This window comes from Thalassophryne amazonica, chromosome 18, assembly GCF_902500255.1.
Source record: "Thalassophryne amazonica chromosome 18, fThaAma1.1, whole genome shotgun sequence".
Lineage (NCBI taxonomy): Eukaryota > Metazoa > Chordata > Actinopteri > Batrachoidiformes > Batrachoididae > Thalassophryne > Thalassophryne amazonica.
In genome coordinates, this window is record NC_047120.1 from 24,724,282 (window position 1) to 24,742,888 (window position 18,607).

An 18,607-nucleotide genomic window follows, 5' to 3' on the forward strand; every position below is an offset into this window, starting at 1 on the left:
TTAACATTTCCTGGCCTGTTTTTGCTAATAATTGATCACAAATTCTCCAGGTTTCTCCTTTATTTGAGATCAAGCCTTCTTCAAGTTTTGTGAAGATCACCAAACACAGATGGCTCTTGGCAGAACCAATAATTTAAGAAATAATCCCACACTTCAAAAGTAGATCGGTTTTGGAAAACCACACTGGCTGCGCTTTCTAAAAGTGAGATGGAAATTCTGTGCTGGACTGACCCTGTACCCTGACCCAGTGGTCTCATACAGTAATTCATTCCTCACGTACTTGCCACCAAAGCCTCCTCCACCAGGGTAGTTGGGTCGTCCGTACATGCCCTGCTGCATGTAGCCTTGGTTGGAGTTCCCTTTACTGGGGAACTGCTGTTGAGGACCAGGAAACTGAGGGGAGTTCATTCCCGGACTGCTACCAGATATTCCCGAGCTCATGGGGTTACCCCCAGGGTTCATGGGGTTGTTGCTGTTGGCCATGGGGTTCCCCAGCACCTGCTAGAATCAAGTATGGAGAAACAAATAAATGTTGTATTATTGTGAGAAATGTTCCAGCGCTGCAGTACAGATAACTGTGATTTTCAAAGGTTCGTACCACCGGAATTAAGAGGAAGAACAGATGAGACAAATCTCTCAGAACTTCTATAAAAAGTAGACGCTGATTCCAAAGTGCAGCATCCTTCTGACCTCTCGTCTCATCACGCCGTACGTGACACTTCAAAGTTATTTAAACTTCTAAGACTGTTTTGCTTGAATAGTTTCATATAATAAAGAAAGAAGAAGCAGTGACAGAAAACTTGTACAGCAGGTGTTATTTCTTTTTTTTTAATAATCGACTCATGACCCAACATTCACAGCAAGTAAACGCTGTAGGACTGCACACAATATGAATGTGTCTCAAAGTAACAAATGAACCATCTTTTGGTGGAATCCAACCTGGCGTGTTTTGGGTCACCAGGTGCTATTTACGGGTCTCTGAACATCCTGTAAATAATTAATGACACGTCATTTTAAATTTAACAATTACCCTTTTCACCCACCGTGATGCAAGGTACTGCAGTTGGTTATGTGCATGTTTGTGTACAAAATAACTCGGAAACAGGTGAGCAGAATTTCACCAAATGTGGTAGGAACATTTCTTATTAGTGTCAACAGGTGATAAAGCTTTGGAGCAGATTGGTCAAAGGTCAAGATCAAAGCAGTCAAAAAGGTCGTCTGGAAAACATATTTTCCCGGATTTCTCTGCAACAAGGATGGGTTACAAGGATGATTTGAGGCTTATGTCCATCAGTAAATAATTTTAAATCAGGTGGTATGCATGTTTAGGTGCCCTGAAACTTGTACGCACTTGATTCTCACACTGGCACGCAATCTTGTGTGCCAATGAGTAAACTCGTCGTAAACTGTTGTAAGCTGTGTGTGAACTGTGCAAGGCTGTGTGCCAAAGCAAAAAGAAAATTTTGAAATGTTCAAAACTTCAGGCACGCATTAATTTCATCAACTAATCGTGAATGTTGCACAACCTATTCAAAAACGCTGCGTGTCACTGTGTTTCATTGCGCCACAACACATCTGGACAATTAACAAAAAAAATGAGATGTTACATCTAGAATAAAACAACTTTACAGACACATTATCTACCTCATAAGAAGGAATGAAAATGCAACGGTTTTGCCGATCCATTACAATATATTAAAAATCATGACCTTTGAGACAAGATTCCAAATGCGTTCTCCACTGCACGATGCGCACGAGACCACCTGTAGCTGTAGATAATTTCTCTGAATCTGGGAGCGATGAGAGAATGGTTTCATCAGCCAAATTCTGAGAGCAAATGATATGAAATGATTACTTTCTCTAGCGTAGCGTGAAGTGAGACAGAGCGTGGCATTCAGCAGGACAACGTGAGATGCACTGGCATGATGAATTGTGCGGCAGTGTGGGGATCAAGTTTGTGCAAGTGTCAAGGCACCTTTACTTTAAACAAGAAGAGACTATAGCATGGCATGCCTTGTCTAAAGGGAGACATCTATCTACGGCTCCTCCAAGAGGCACAGACTGGACGTGGGGAGTTCAAACACATTTTTATGTAACATATGTAACCAAAGCAAACATGAGCCATTTCTGGCCAAAATTTGATTTGTAGTGATATATTTACTGGAAGAAGCAGACTCAAAATAAATTTAAAAGGAAATACGACTGCTGGGCTCAGATGAAGCTGTACGACTCCTCCTGCTGCATGTTTCCTCTTTGAACCCTCAGCCATGTGCGGCATCTCACCTGGCTTTGCGATGTGTTGGTCACGCCCCAGACGGTAGTTACGACAGACAAGGATCCTGGAGGCTGATTGGTGTTCTGTTGCCAAGGAACTGAGTCATATGGAAAAGACCCGTCCCTGTAAGTGATGGACAAAAACACATAATGCACGACAAGCAAATGTACTTGCACACCGCTCAGCAAACATCGCACACTTTTTTTTTTTTAGTAAGTGTGTTTGACTTGCTGGAGGATAAGGAAGGACAAAGCTTTTACTGGAGGGATTATGACAGCACTTCCCTCCTGGTTTTCACCGCCATCATGTTGTAATCATTAACTACACATGAAAAGGTGTCGTGAGGTTGCACTTGCCACCTCAGACTGAGCTACAGGCAGCTGGTCTGGCAGTTTTTCTGGTTACTGATCCGTAAGGAGCAGTGGGCTTTCCCTGAGGGTCCAGCGTGTCTACACACACACACACACACACACACACACACACACACACACACACACACACACACACACACACACACACACACACACACACACACACACACACACACACACACACACACACACAAACACGTGTGAGGCAAGCCAAAAAGAACAGCGGTGTGAACACTGACCCATGTGAGAGGCCGGGCTTCATAGAGCTCATAGGGGGTTGCATGGGCACTTTTCCCGGAGGTTCGTTCTGCCTGTTCTTCTGGTGGCGGAGGAGGAGGAGGCGTCCGAGCTCCTCGCACCAGGAGGACAGCAGAGCTGCAGGAGAAGAGGAAAGAAGCATGAGATACACATGGACAAAGAAAGAAAGAAAGCTATCGGCCAACACACTCAACGACAGAGAGCAGACAAAACAACTTTGGACCAGAAGCTTCTGAGTAGATGTAGAAAGTCAAAAGTCGCTGTCAGAACAACAACAACACCACAAAATTTAAAGATGCAAAAAACACTTGTCCCAAATCACAGCTGCTGCACAGCAAAATCCTTTCTGCAGAGCTGTGTGAAATCTGACTTTCAGAGCTAAACTGCTGTTAAACAATCAGAAAATAAGCATTTATTTATTTCATTTAGCACATTTTTGACCCCACTCAATCTGTGCCTTGCTCAAATACTTCCTCACTTTCATCCCCCCCAGAGGGGGCTGCGGGAAGTCTTTTGGGAATCACTGATCTGTCTGTTCTCTCACTGCATTTTACAAGGTACATACATACCTTGATTTTTCCAAAGTCTATGAAAAAAAAAGAAGAAATTTTTAATGTTTAAACATGACAGTAATCAAGTGATATATTTCTGTAAGCAATAAAAAAAATCAATCAATTTGCAAATTTCAAAATTCATGTATAAAATAATAATAATAAAAAAATCTTGATTACATTGTAGGTGTACAGTCAAACACAGAGACGACTGCTGTTTGCTCAATAATAAAATCATTATAAAATGTGATTCCTCACAATCTGCTGTTCTTACAAATACAACTGTACAAATAACATGTAAATCAGTGGAAGAGATAAAAAATATTCGCAAGAAATTGTCCTTATTCACATCTGCACCAGAATCTAACATTTCGTCGAGCCCAGGTCGACCCCTTCTCCAAAATTTCAAGTTTTTTTTTAATGTGTTTTTGAGATTAACAGACAAAAGAGCCAAAAACACTATACACTACTTTGCTCGACCTCATTCTGTCACTGCACATTGTGGCCACTAGGGTTCGCTGTGGGCTTACAGATGATCACAAGCCTTCACCTTCTTCCTCCTCTCTTCCCCACCAACCGCATGGTTACACAGCCAGAGTGTGTTTGATCAAATCACACACATTTCATCAGCAGTGTATGTTATTAGATTGTGCCAACTACAGAAGCCTGACTTTTCCTCATCTCCTTTCTTGACTTTTCCTCATCTCGTTCTGCACCTCCTGACTTTTGGTCATCTCCTTCTGCACCTCTCTGCAGACGTGGCTCCTGATTTTCGTTTTGAGCTTGAGAGGTGTGGCGGTGCTGAAGCGGGGATTTCACCTACAACTGCGGTTCTTGTTAAAGACACATCAGTGTGACAGCAGTGCAGGTAGATCCACAAGTAAGGGCGGGCTGACACCGCGCACGTGATTACACAGACAGAAATGAAGCCACTGAGTGAGCGGCGGGAAAAAAAATAGAGGTGGAGTTAGCGAGTGAGACAGGAGACATCAGGCTAATGGGGCGGCTGTGTGGCAGGAACAAACAAAAGCTTCCCATCGCAAACATGGCAACTCGAAGACTGGAGTGTGTCCTCGCACAAAGACAGACGCGGCTTCATCTGCACTGAGTCCAAATAAACAGGACACGAGGTGCGCCAAATTTCTCAGCTCGGAGGACAAAACAGATTCTCGACGGCACAAATGGCACACACCTCGGAGGCAGCTGTGAGCAGAGCGTCGCCTCGCGACAAGCTCCACTCATTTCATTTGAACACTGAGCACACCATCCTCGCCGTGCGCGAAGACGAGGGCTGGAATACAAAAGACGTGTACAGATGGTACCAGCAGCCTCTCTCTTCTCCCTCCCACTCCTTTAAAAGCAGCACAGGGCTCAGGCACACAGGCAGCTGGGTTTTTCCTTCTTCCCACCCGCCTGCCCGCTCTCTCTCTCTCTCTCTCTCTCTCTCTCTCTGTCTTTTTCTCTCTTTTCTACCCCCGCCTTCCCTTTCTTCCATTGGCGTTCTTTGCAGGGCAGGTGCCAGGAGACAGACTGTGCTGTTCCTCAAGAGGACTGATCTGACTTTTTGGCGGCTGTGAGCCGGCCTCCTGCATCTCAGATGCTGTTCTCCTAAAAACAAAACAATAACAAAAAAATTCATAACTACACCGAGAGAATGGGCAGGTTACTTTTAATTAAATACAAACAGGTCTAAGCTAATAGGTTTACGAGCGTATGGTGTCACATCTCTTTCAAAACGTCCTGCCCTGCCGTCTCTCCAGACCCCTTTATGATTGAGAGAGTTTTCGATTCAAGGGCCTGGCGACCAGCCAGCGTGTTACAGCTCAATTAGGCCCCATTATTCTCCTCCAACAAGGACTAACTTGCACTTCGCCTGTGTTGATAAACATGTCGCCACAATTTATCCGCTAACTGTGCCACAGTGAGACCGCCTGGCTAAGGCAAGGTTGTCCTTCTTTCACACACCGAGGACGGCATCAACAGCCCGTAGCGAGGGTGAAAACCGCACACGAAAACAACAACGGCGCGGTACGAGGGGCAGCGTCCAACAGCAAAACGGAAATACATCTAGGAGAAACAGAGAGAGAGAGACAGAGAAAGAGAAAAGGAGGGAGGGAAGCACCAGTGCTGCAACTTGCGTAGGAATTATTCCACTCCACTATTAAATAAAGGACTTACCTCCCTACAAAATGACCACCTCCACTGAGAGGTGTTCTGCCAGTGACTCAAAGGATAAACCTCTGGTTTATATGACAGGTAGACGGCAGGTTCCAACAATCTGGTGGATCAATTGGGGATTGTTGCCAAATGAAACTACACATTCTCGCTCTTAACTCTTCACATGTTGATGCTTGGTCTGTGCCTGTTTGAGTGAGGTAACCCCCTTCATATCATTTTGTGATGCGAAGGGGAAACATGTTTTTTACAGCAGCATCACGTGTCGTTGATAAAGGTTAGGATTAAGGTTAGAGTTTCCCCATGCGTCACTCAGTGAAGTGACAGGGTGACCCAACTCATCGCATATTGACAAATGTACTGGCTGAAAGCACCATTTGTCACTGTGGTGATTTGAACATGACTCACTAAACTGAAGGATGTGAAAGGTCAGGTACATCCACAGAAATACCTTGGATCCAGACAATGATTCCATCCCCACCTACTGAAAGCAGACATCTATCTGTCACAAAAAGGTGATATGCGGAGATCCACTTTGCATTTTTCCAGTTGCTGTGGTACTCAACACTGAGGTGCATTGACCGGAGAGGTGCCACATGGTCACATGTAACTGACATTTCCTCAGAATGCAAGTGGTACAACGTACAGTATCTGAGTCTTCCTAAGTCACTATTCATTTGGTATAGAAGTCATTCCAACAAGATCCGCACCAAAGACATCCACTTGTCACCTTAGGTCACTGTTTACTGTTGAAGTCTAGGAACCAAACAGGACTCAGGACCCTAAAGACTTGGACTACTGGCACTGCCAAAGGCCTCTTACCGGGTGTCCTTCTATGTCAAAGATGTACCCAGAGACATGAGACATCTTTCAATCTATTCAACACTTAAACACTAAATGGATACATGTCTGCTGGCTGACTCCACAAAGTGGCTGAAAGCCTGGATCTTAGTCATGATCAAGAACGACTGCAAACCTATAAACTACAATTCCTTGTGCAGCTTCTCAAGCGCTGCAATTAGATCATCCATGGATTGAGGTAAAAGGAAGAAAATAAACAAGAAATTCTAATTCTAATTTGGACATTTCAATTTAAACTCTGTGATTTTTGCTTAATTCTGGTGATGAAAAGAATAAGCATCCTGTCCTCCCACACCAGCAGCTCTCCTTATGATACCAACCAAGAATAATCAAATACACCTCAGGTGCATCTCTTCCAAATGTTCCAAGAGGCACCAAAATGCCATTTGTCTTTCAGGAACATTATTCTGGCTTGTTCCCATCAGTCCGTTGCACACTCTCCGTGGCAGCCATGGCTTTTTTTCTTCCATAAAGAGGAGCCCTTCCTGTTTGGCCTATAGACAGTCCCAGGGGCCCATCTGCGACTGACCCCTATTGACATTCTGGTGCTCAGCTGTGCAGCCTGATGGTCATCCTCAGTGAAGGGCGATAAACACATCTACTGGGACTTGATGGGTGTTTCATAAGCCGGGCCTGCAGCTTCCAGCTTCACTCTCTGTCATAATGCCCCGGGGAGACGTGACAAATGGTATGGACTGCATCCCTGACAGTTGTTCAATGCTCGTTCCAATGATACTGCTGCCCCTCTGCTCTCCTGACCACCTTCCACCACACATGCAGACAGGAGGCAGAGATAAACTGTGCTGATCAAATACCTTGATTCCGTCTTTTTTCTCCGTAGACAAAAAGAAAATGGATTCCGGCTTAAAGAGACACATGTGAAGTGCAAACCAGTGACCTCCTAAATACAACACGGGTTCAGTGACACGCTTTATGTTTCGAAAGAGTGCAAGACCAAAGGCCACAAACTATACCTTGGGGGCGTTGTTTTGTGCTTGAATGATGAATAGCTGAGCCAAACTTTAAAAAAAAAGTACAGTATGCTACAATGGGCAGCAAGGTGGCTTAGTGGTTTGCATTGTTGCCTTACAGCAAGAAGGTTGTGGGATTGCTTTCCTCCTCGTCCTTAATGTGTGGAGTTTACATGTTTTCCCAGTGTTTGCAGGGGTTCCCTCTGGATGCTCCAGCTTCCTCCCACATCCAAATACATGCAGGTTAGGTGAATTGGTGACTCTCAACTGAACATAGGTGCCCCTGTGGATGTGAATGTCTTTGCCTGTCTATACAGTGCATCCGGAAAGTATTGACACCACTTCACTTTTTCACATTTTGTTGTGTTACAGCCTTATTCCAAAATGGATGAAATTTATGTTTTTCCCCTCAAAATTCTAAACACAATACCCCATAATGACAATGTGAAAAATGTTTGAGATTTTTGCAAATTTAATAAAATAAGAAAACTTGAGAAATCATGTGTACATAAGTATTCACAGCCTTTACCATGAAGCTCAAAACTGAGCTCAGGTGCATCCTGTTTCTGCTGATCACCCTTGAGATGTTTCTACAGCTGAATTGGAGTCCACCTGGTATAAATTCAGTTGATTGGACATGATTTGGAAAGACACACCTGTCTACATATAAGGTCCCACAGTTGACAGTGCATGTCAGAGCCCAAACCAGGCATGCAGTCAAAGGAATTGTCTGTAGACCTCTGAGACAGGAATGTCTCAAGGCACAAATCTGGGGAAGGGTACAGAAACATTTCTGCTGCTTTAAAGGTCCCAATGAGCACAGTGGCCTCAATCACCCATAAAAGGAAGACATTCAGATCCACTAGGACTCTTCCTAAAGCTGACCACCAGTCTAAACTGAGTGATCGGGGTGAAGGGCCTCAGTCTGGGAAGTGACCAAGAACCACTCTGTCAGAGCTCCAGCATTCCTCTGTGGAGAGATGAGAACCTTCCAGAAGGACAATCATCTCTGCAGCAATCGACCAATCAGGCCTGTGCGGTAGAGTGGCCAGACGGAAGCCACTCCTTAGTAGAAGGCACATGCCAGCCCACCTGGAGTTTGCCAAAAGGCACCTGAAGGAGTATCGGACAAAATTCTCTGGTGTGATGAGACAAAGATTGAACTCTTTGGCGTGAATGCCAGGCATCATGTTTGGAGGAAACCAGGCACCATCCCTACAGTGAAGTATGGTGGTGGCAGCATCATGATGTGGGGATGTTTTTCTGCAGCAGGAACTGGAAGACTAGTCAGGATTGAGGAAAAGATGAATGCAACAATGTACAGAGACATCCTGGATGAAAACCTACTCCAGAGCGCTCTTGACTGGGCCGATAGTTCATCTTTCAGTAGGACAATGATCCTAAGGACATAGCCAAGATATCAAAGGAGTGGCTTCAGGACAACTCTGTGAATGTTCTTGAGTGGCCCAGCCAGAGCCCAGACCTGAATCTGATTGAACATCTCTGGAGAGATCTGAAAATGTCTGTGTACCGATGCTCTCTATCCAACCTGATGGGGCTTGAGAGGTGCAGCAAAGAGGAATGGCCAAACTGCCCAAAGATAGGTGTACCAAGCTTGTGGCATCATATTCAAGAAGACTTGACGCTGTAATTACTGCCAAAGGTGCATCAACAAAGTATTGAGCAAAGGTTGTGAATAGTTATGTACAACGTACATGTGATTTCTTTGCATTTTGTTGGGAAGGTGTCGTAGCACGGACCCACAACAGGGGGCGCAAATGAACGGACAATGAGTAAGCCAAAAGGTAACAATTTAATGTTGTGACAATACACAACTAAATATACAGAAATTGCAAAGTCAATTAACACCAGGTGACGTGTGGGCAGGCTCGAAGATAGAAGACCCCGACGAGAGAGAGGCCGCGTCCCACACGGCCTCCACCACCAACGGTCTGAAGAACACCGGAGCCGCCAAGTCCCGAGTCCCCAGGTGACCTCTGTCTTCGGCTGTCGAACCTGGTACTGCTGGCAAAAAGCAGAGACAAGATGAATGAGTGTAAGTCCTTACACTCAGTGGTCTACAGTCTGTACACAGTCAGGAGGAGGACCTCCACCTCCGAATCACACACTCGTGCAGCTCCTTGTGTAACCACTTATCTGTAGCGCAGTCGTCGTCGTCACACGCCAATTCCCCAGATAAGGGCGAACACCACAGGATACCGGCTGCAACAGAAGTTCAGAATTCACTCAACAATATGAGTCAGCAGAGAAGTTACCTCTCGGTAGTCGATTTCTCGGCGGGGAGGTGGAGTTGCAGTCCGGCTTAAGTACTGGTGTAGATGAGTGACAGCTGGTGTGATGAGTGACAGCTGTCACTTCCTCTGGGTCTGGCGCCCTCTCGTGCTTGGAGCCCGCACTCCAAGCAGGGCGCCCTCTGGTGGTGGTGGGCCAGCAGTACCTCCTCTTCAGCGGCCCACACAACAGCATTTTATTAAAAAAAATTGCGAAAAAAAAAATCATGTCATTATGGGGTGTTTTGAGTGCAAGGCTGTAACATAACAAAATGTGGACAAAGTGAAGTGCTGTGAATACGCACTGTATGTGGCTCTGAGACAGACTGGCGTCCTGTCCAGGGTGTTTGTACCCTGCCTCATACCCTGTGAATGCTGGGATAGGCTCCACCCCGCTGTGACCTTTGACTGGAGTAATGGTTGGAAAATGAATTAATGAATTATGTTACAATGCCCCTCATGTTGTCTTGTCCACCACACTATGGTACAGTCTTGGGTCCTGCATGGCAACTACAAGGCATGATTCTGTTATTCCAGAACACTTCAAGTTTGTGCACACCAAACGTGACACTGCAACAATGATTCTTTGATGAAAATTTGCATTTGCAGTAACTCGCACCACCCTGATAAATAGATAATGTCATGTCCAAAGTGCTGTTTGCTCAGTTTTTCTCAGTATTGCAAGGTGTATTCAAGAATATGCGGGTTGACCATTTTCAGAAGTTTGACAGGCAATTTGATGCATTGTTGTTGTGACTCTTTAGAAGAGTATTGTAACTGCTGTCAACTCCAGCTGACATTCATCAGCTTATCAAAAAAGCTTATCAAAGCTTCAAAAACAAAACTGTTGGAGAGGATATAGGTGATCGTCACTGTACAGCAGTGGAGTTTTGAAAAACATTCTGCTGCTTTCCTCCCACACAAAAAAGTGGAGAAACATGTTTTCATGCAGTCATCATGCCCCTCCAAAATTTGTGACTTCTTCCTGCAGTATCTGTTAGCCCTGTGATGGACTGGTAACCTGTCAAGGATATAGTCCAAAAAGATGAGCCACAATAATAAATGGAAGGACACTGCAAATGTTTTTGGCATTTTATACAATAAATGGACAAAACACTAGATGGACAAGATGGTATGCTCATCCAACTAAACCAAAACAAGGGAAAGAAAGTATGATTTTACAATGTATAAATCAGTGACCAACTGCAGGACAGCCTGCACTGGAGACAGTTAACCAGGCTTTGCAAAACCTTTCTGCAACTGCAACCTCTCAGTGCAACAGAACTCCAGCTTTTTTAAAAGCATCAAAAAGGAAGCGGTTATTTGTTACCTGACAAAAATTAAAAATTGTCTTCTTATGTTTGTTGTTCAGTCTGAGGTACGCAGGTATGTCAAATACGTCACCTGATCTGTACTGTTCCTCTGGGATTGTTGATGGTTCACTGGCATCATGATGAGGAGCCACGATTGTGGTGCCTTGCCCCTGACCCTGCCACACAGACACTAAGTCCGTGCAAGCTCCGAGAGAGTGTACCTGAAGGAGGTACTTTACCAATCGACTCAGAAAAAGGTAATCTGAGCTATCAAGAAGAGTTCACCTGCCTGGAGTCTGGATGTGGAGATGTGTCCGGGCTGGTCCATGTGCAACAAGGCTCAAATAAAATATATACAAAGTAAAACCACACCCCCAATTTCGTTGCCTATCATCATGTTTTACTGTAGACATTGTGATGTGCCAATTAAGTAGACCTCATCGGACCCTACTGTCCTATGAAACACACATTTCCTGTTCTCTTTGTGTTTTCCTTCCCTTCGTCCTGCCCTCCATGTGCTGAAGGGAGACTACTGAGGAAGCAGCAAGTAACACAGATGCCAAGAGCTCTTATGGCTGTCATTCCTCCCTCCCTCCTTTCTTCCCCCTTCTCCTCTCTGTTCTCTATCAAATAGACACCTGCTCCCTTGTCGAACCCGGACTTCCACCTGGCATCGTCTCGCACTGCTTGATCACAAAAACTCTCCATCCACATCTACAGTACTTACCCAATCATCACTTCACAGTCACATCCTGTACTCTCATAAATCTCCACTATTTCATCGCTTATTCCCATAACAAAGCCAACAATAAAATGCAATTTTTGCTATAAACCTGACAGAAAGAATCACGACCCCCAAATGGGTTGTTTGAAGACATGCAGCCAGAAAGGCTGGAAGGAGAACAAAGACCATGAGCAAACTAACAAGACCAGCTCTAGTGGGCTGGACTCTTTAGTTTTTTGAGCGAGAGCTATTCACATTCTGTCTCGGGTTGAGGCTCTCCTCCCCCCACTCTGGCCAGAAAGCCCTGAATGGACACAAGCCTCCTGCAGGCCACATTCAATTAAAATAAGAGAGCAGCTAGGGAGCCCCTGTGTCCCTGGTTACTGAATGCACTGAAGAGGCCATGTGAAAACAACCATGTCTGCTTTAACCAAAGAATTGATCACTTATGTGCTTTAAGTAAGGCATTTCCAAATTCAAAAATTTCAGTGTTTCACCTTGTTGCATAAGGAAATCAATGTGACTAACTGATGGTGTCCGTAGATCCACTCACTGCCAAACTATCTAGTGTATGTGCTACTGGCATGAGGCACATCCAGAATCATAAATCCTCTCTCTCATTCTGCCTCTCGGCTCTCCAACCCAGTCATCAAGAAGCCTTGGAGTCATGCCCACCTGGCAGTCATTAAACTTTTTTTTTGTTTGACACAGATGCCATACATTATTCATCAGTGACTCTTTAAACATGAAATGGAACTAACTCTTCAGGTGTCAGCCTTGGTTATGTGCATCCCTCGTACTTGTTTTCATTGGTAAGTAGGTGTAAAAGGTTACAGACCTGTCAACACCATGAAAGCAAAGAATGTAAAGTGGCGCTAACGTGGGGGGCAGCTGGGTCAAAGCCAAGGTGCGGTGGGGTAATCTAAACCTATGTGTATCACTTTAAACACAACCATATATGAAGACAGGACTTGGATGCAAATCGGTGACTTAAGGTGATGACTGTAAGTCTGTGGTGCCAGGTCTCTTCAGAGGATTCTTGGGTACCACTAGAATGACTGTGTCAAACAAGAGCTTACTAAGACTCAGATGAGGAATATCACTTGCATTGTAAAGGAGTGTCAGCTACAACATTTTGGCCATGTTGGCCTTTTCTCTGGCCATGATCCTGCACAGTTGAACACAGCAACTGGAGCATACCAAGGGGGTGCCCACGTTTCACCTGGGTGTGGCAGATGGATGGTTAATTTTTAAGAGGTGGGGATGGACCGGTTGTCTGTCTGGGTGGTTGCCATGCGAGACACAGGACGGTGTGATGGATGTGACACTGCACAGCCCTGTCACATGCTCTCAGACTTGAATTGCCTTGAACATTGTTACCCCTTTCAAAACAGAAGCAAGTGCAAACTAAAACTGACCCTGTAAATGGGTGCACCATCACACCACAGCAGTGGAATTCATGTCTATGAGGACGAAAAACATTTGACAAGAGTTTGTAGTCATGAGCTCGCAGAGGTGGACCTTTGCAGCAGGACAACAGGTTCAGGTTTTCACATTCCTGATGCTTCTGGTTTTACACACAACATTGTGAGATGTGGATGTTAATCAGAGTGACCTAAGAGGAAGACTAGACGTTTTTGGTCGTAGGTCTCTCCAGAGAGTACTTGGGTACCACTGAAATAACAATCATTTGTCAAATAAGTGATTATTTAAGGAGCCCCAAAATGAGGAATACTACTAATACTTTAAGTAAACACTGCACTCCAGAAAAACAACATGGGTGTTGGTGGTTTTTATGTAACATGAATGTAAGTCTAACATGTAGCTTCTATGTTATGAAATCAAGTTTTATGAGTGAACACATTCAAATCATGTAGTTTTAACATAACATGCAACAACTTCAAATTTAACTTGTTCAGTGAACAAAATAAAAATAGGGAAAGTATTTCCACCCAAGTAAAATGTGTTAACGTAGCCAGAAACAATTTTGCTGAGTGACATAAATGTAAATTTGTTGGGCCATCATGATGAATTTACGTTACTGTTACTTATTTACCATGGGTCAGGCTAACTACATTTGTAAGAGTATATGTAACAACAAAAAAAAACAGTATGTCCCTTAGGCTGCTCCCTTGTTTGCACTCAGGGTCACCACAGCAAATCCAAGGTGGATCTGCATAAATTGTGCTGATCCAACACAGTAAAGTTAAGCTGATATGTAACTGTACTATTTTAAAAGTAGCTGTAACTACTTACAGGGCAGGGGTGGTGGACAAGTAGTTAGTGCCCTTGGTTTCAGTACAAAAGGTTCCCGGTTCAAACCCCACCCCTGCCACATTTCTCCATGTAATGAGGAGTTGCGTCAGGAAGGGCATCCTGTACCAATTCAACATGCAGATGCACCTCAGATTTGCAGTGGCGACCCCGAGCGCAAATAAGGGAAAAGCTGAAGGGACTTACTTTTTACTTTTGTTACATTTACCCTTACAAATCTTATTGGCCTAAACCATGTTAACTGCGTAACAGTAATGCAAATTCATCATGTTGACCCAACAAATTTACATTTAGGTCTACATTTACTTTTTCAAGTTGAGTTGGCCGGAACCATCGTAATAGGTAACAGTAATGCAAATTCATCATGTTGACCCAACAAATTTACACTTAGGTCACTCAGCAAAATTGTTTCTGGATAGGTTAATGCATTGTACTTGGGTGGAAATACTTTACATAATTTTTTTTGTTCACTGAGTGTGATACCACAGTTAAAGGTGCCTTAGTGCTGAAGGCCCCAGCAACTGGATGAGGCCAAGGGTGCCATTCAAGTATTACTTGGCTGTCACAGATAAATGGCTACTTTCAGGAGATAAGAATGGGTGGCTGCAGATCGGACCCCAGGACTGTTCTGTGAAGTGGTGCATGTAGAAACTTGAAACACCTGAGCTTGCTCTGAGACCTGACCTGACCTGAAAAAACAAGCAAGACAAGTGAAGTGAAAATGTGAATATCCTGGCTGTCATATGGGGTCAAAATGTGACCTATTCCTCCTGACAGATGGTGCTTGTACAAACTCCTAGTTACCGACCTCTAGCGAAACAGAAACAATAAAAGGACAATGAAATGTATTTTAGCAGGAGAAGCCCCGGTGGGAAAGTACTAGCTGTGTGGTGTTGCTGAAGCATCAACAGCTCTAACACAGTCTATCTAGGCCAGACAAGTCTTGTCTGCTACTTCTTTTCTTGCATTATTCCCTCCGCTGTTCTCTCTGGGAAGTCAGTGATGTTGGAGACTTGTCAATGAGTACTTATGCCCGTTGCCTGAAGGGAAGCCAGACTTGCTAGCTTGGTTTTATGGCCAATTTCAGAGCTGCCCCGGCTTAAAAACAGTCTCCTGCTGGCTACACGGCCACAGTGTCGTGCCATGTTCATCCAGCACGGGGGCAGTGAGTGGTGGGGGGTGATGCTTGGACTCCGACCAAAAAGGTTTTACTGAGACCAGAGGCATATGTGATCACGTGGAGGCAAACAGCACACAGAGAAAAGAAAACCAAGTGGATTTAGTGTATCTAGGTTGCTGTTTTGACATCCTCTTTGTTGTAACATCAAATACCATTGAGACATCTTTCCAACGCCTGTCTCTTATATCACTTATCTTCCCAACTCTGGAACTGCAAACAATTAGACGGTAAGAGCTCAAATGAGTTCAGCCTTAATTTTAATGTTATTTTTCCCCATAACCGCGAGTTTGTGATGCAAATTTCGATTCATGTTCATGCAAAAGCAGGATTCCAGAATCAATAATGTCCTAGATAAGACATTTATCTTCACAACAAAAAAAAAGAAGTGTTCCACGATTTCAGATAAAGATGAAACAGTGTGGCTTCAAAACAATCTGGTTGGCACTGACTGAATGCTAACTGAAAGATGACACATTGTGTGCCACAATCTCAAGATGATTTATGCAGATCGCATCACTGAGGCTCTTATTTTTGGTCACGGCTACACAACAAACAACCTTTGCTTATACAGGGTAGTGTTTTAAAATATAATCCCCTTAGCACATGGAGAAAATCTCTTCATTAAAACAGGCCATGCTTTTCTGTGTCCCTCTAAAGCACAAAGGTGTAAATCTATAGCGTTCTGCCGCCCTGCTGAGAATTAATTCCTTGTGCATTAAAACTAAACATCTCCCCCAAATCACGATTCAATCTGTTCCTCTCTCTGCTACAATAAGCTGATTGGCAGCAAAACTCCTTCCAAACTTACAACTTTACGTCTTAATTCCGGATATGCAATCTGGCAAAAGCTTGTCCGAGTGTCTGAGGTCACCGTTCAGAGCTTCCTCACTTTGGCTCATTTACTACAAATCCCACATCACTGTTTGCTTTTTATCTAAAATATTGTTTCCATCATTTCTGTTGGGTGTGAAAATCAATAAGGAGACTCTTGAAACTGTTTCCGAGTTGTGTAATCCATCATGATGAACATTAAGTCTGCATGAATTGTTATTAAGGTTACATTATTGTTCTATGTTAATGTGGTTTAAGTTCAGATTTATTTATAAAGTGTCCCCTGCGTTACTCCACAGTGATTAAGGAGTTCTGGCAAACACAGATCGAGTCTACATGCTCTCTATGATGATGGATTATACAACTCGCAGAAGTACTAAAAGTTTGCTTATTGATTTTTAACCACACTAAGACCAATGGAAGCCACTGGATGCCTTAACCAGCAGTAAAACTTCAGAAGACATGGTACGGTCCTGCATCTCACACACACAAACATCTTCACTGAGTTTTACAAGACAAGGAAGGCAACACTGACATATAGGTTGGACGAGGCAGATCAACACAAATAAAAAAATAAAAACGGCGACATTCAGACTGGCTGGCTTATACCTGCTTCACCTGAGGTTCCTCAAAGTCTGCAAACTGCTTGATGAGGTGTTTTTAACAATGAGCTTCTGTATTATCAGATGGGCAGGGCATCAAAGAAGCAGCTTACAGGGGCCAGACTGTTTCCCAGAGCAACAGGTTGCTATTAACGAAGTCCCAGACTTAAGCCCTTGTCGGCAATGATACTAATTAGGCAGAGAGCAGATGTGCCCGGACTAGTGCCCACCTCAGGGTGCAGGCCAGAGCCGGTAGTGTCACAGTGGCATGCTCTGGTGGTTGAGTCACCTGTGACCTTTTCACAGTGGGCCGGGGGTCAAAGCCTCTCTTTTAAAGGTGCGATGAAAACACACACTGGAGGAGCTCTGGTCGGATCTTGGCACCCCTCTAGGCTCATTAGAGATATCCATATGTGGAAGCTTCCTGGGATTTGAATAGCAACCATCTTCAGCAGATCCACTCAAAACAATGAAACTGAAACCTTCACGCTTTAAAACAAATACTTTATTCCTGAGAATTCTGAGTTATATTTGACCTTAGGCAGGCTTAAAGTACAAGTAATACATATTTGATGTGTAGATTCATTATATTTGTGTATTTATTTCTGCTACATCCTGGAATACGAATTTCCTTTGATTTCTAATTTATATAATGTAATTATATAAAAAATTTTTATTGGTATATTGACTATGAATCCAAATTATATGCACTCCATCCTTGTTTCTCTTTTTTGGGGGGGTTGGGGGGGGGGTATATGGCCTATTATTAGGGCCCGAGTAGGCAACGTGCTACGAGGACCCTATTGTAATTGCGCTGTTTATTATTAGGGCCCGAGTAGGCAACGTCCTACGAGGACCCTATTGTAATTGCGCTGTTTATTATTATTATTATTATTATTATTATTTATTATTATTATTATTATTCTCACTCTTGAAATCGAAATTTCGGCCTCTTCCCATGCTCAAAAACTCACCAAACTTTCCAAAGTCTTCCGGCCGGATCCGAAATTCGATATTTTGGGGGCGTCGCACATAGTCGCAGAAAAATTGCGAAATAGCGCCCCCTAGAAATTTACAAAAACCCCTCCAGATTGGGCTTTTTTCGTCGTAGCCTCACGAAATTCGGTACACATATTTACCATGCCAGGACGCACGAAAAAGTCTCTTACTGTCATGGTGAAATATCGACAGGAAGTCGGCCATTTTGATTTTAAGTTTCGATTTTGAGCAAATTTTTGCCATTTTTGGCCATTTCCACTACTTACATTTGAACGAACTCGTCCTAGGGATTTTATCCGATCGTCTTCAAATTTGGTCAAAATCATCACAACACAATGGTGATCAAAACTTATCAAAAGATTCTAATTAAGTCAAAAGGCGTGGCTGCTAGGGGTTGTCAAACTTTGGCAAGCTTTTCGGAGCACGCCATTTCACTTTGAACGGCTGTCACGCCCACATACATCATCGTACATCCTTCAAACTTGCTGGACATGATGAGGGCTCCGCCCTGAACGTCTACATATCTTAAGTTCCCACCTGCGCCATAGCGCCCCCCGGTGGTGGTGGGAAATGTCCTATTTTTACTTTAAGAGGTCCTGATGTCACATACTTAACCCAATCAACTTCATTCCACTTCTAAAACATGCAGAACAAATTGGTGAACATAGGCGATGAACACCGTGAAGTTACGAGTAACGGCGTCCGTGTGGCGGCGTGCCCAATACTGCCCATTCGCCATGAAATTACGTTCTTCATTTTGACGGCTTTAATTTTGTCACATCATCATGAAAATTGATACACAGGTCGAGCATGACAACCTCTTACAATTCATAGGGCGTCGCCCATGGGCGGGGCAAAATGCCTCAATAGCGCCCCCTTGAAACTTTCAAAAACCCCTCCACATAGGGTTTTTTTTTTGGAGTAGGGAGAT

At 43.9% G+C, this 18,607-nt stretch overlaps 1 protein-coding gene across 4 annotated transcripts in view; it reads right to left on the bottom strand.

The window, feature by feature from the left end:
* The window catches only part of LOC117531055 (zinc finger MIZ domain-containing protein 1-like), a 319,309-nt gene that overhangs the window by 13,104 nt on the left and 287,598 nt on the right, over positions 1 to 18,607 (bottom strand). For 3 of the 4 annotated variants that reach the window (XM_034194068.1, XM_034194070.1, XM_034194071.1), the window contains 3 exons: positions 2,886 to 3,021; positions 2,284 to 2,398; positions 281 to 501 (listed from right to left, as the gene is read on the bottom strand). In XM_034194068.1, coding sequence (XP_034049959.1) covers positions 281 to 501; positions 2,284 to 2,398; positions 2,886 to 3,021 — 472 coding nt within the window. The remainder of the gene's footprint in view (positions 1 to 280; positions 502 to 2,283; positions 2,399 to 2,885; positions 3,022 to 18,607) is intronic. The other variant, XM_034194069.1, reaches the window with a different exon arrangement.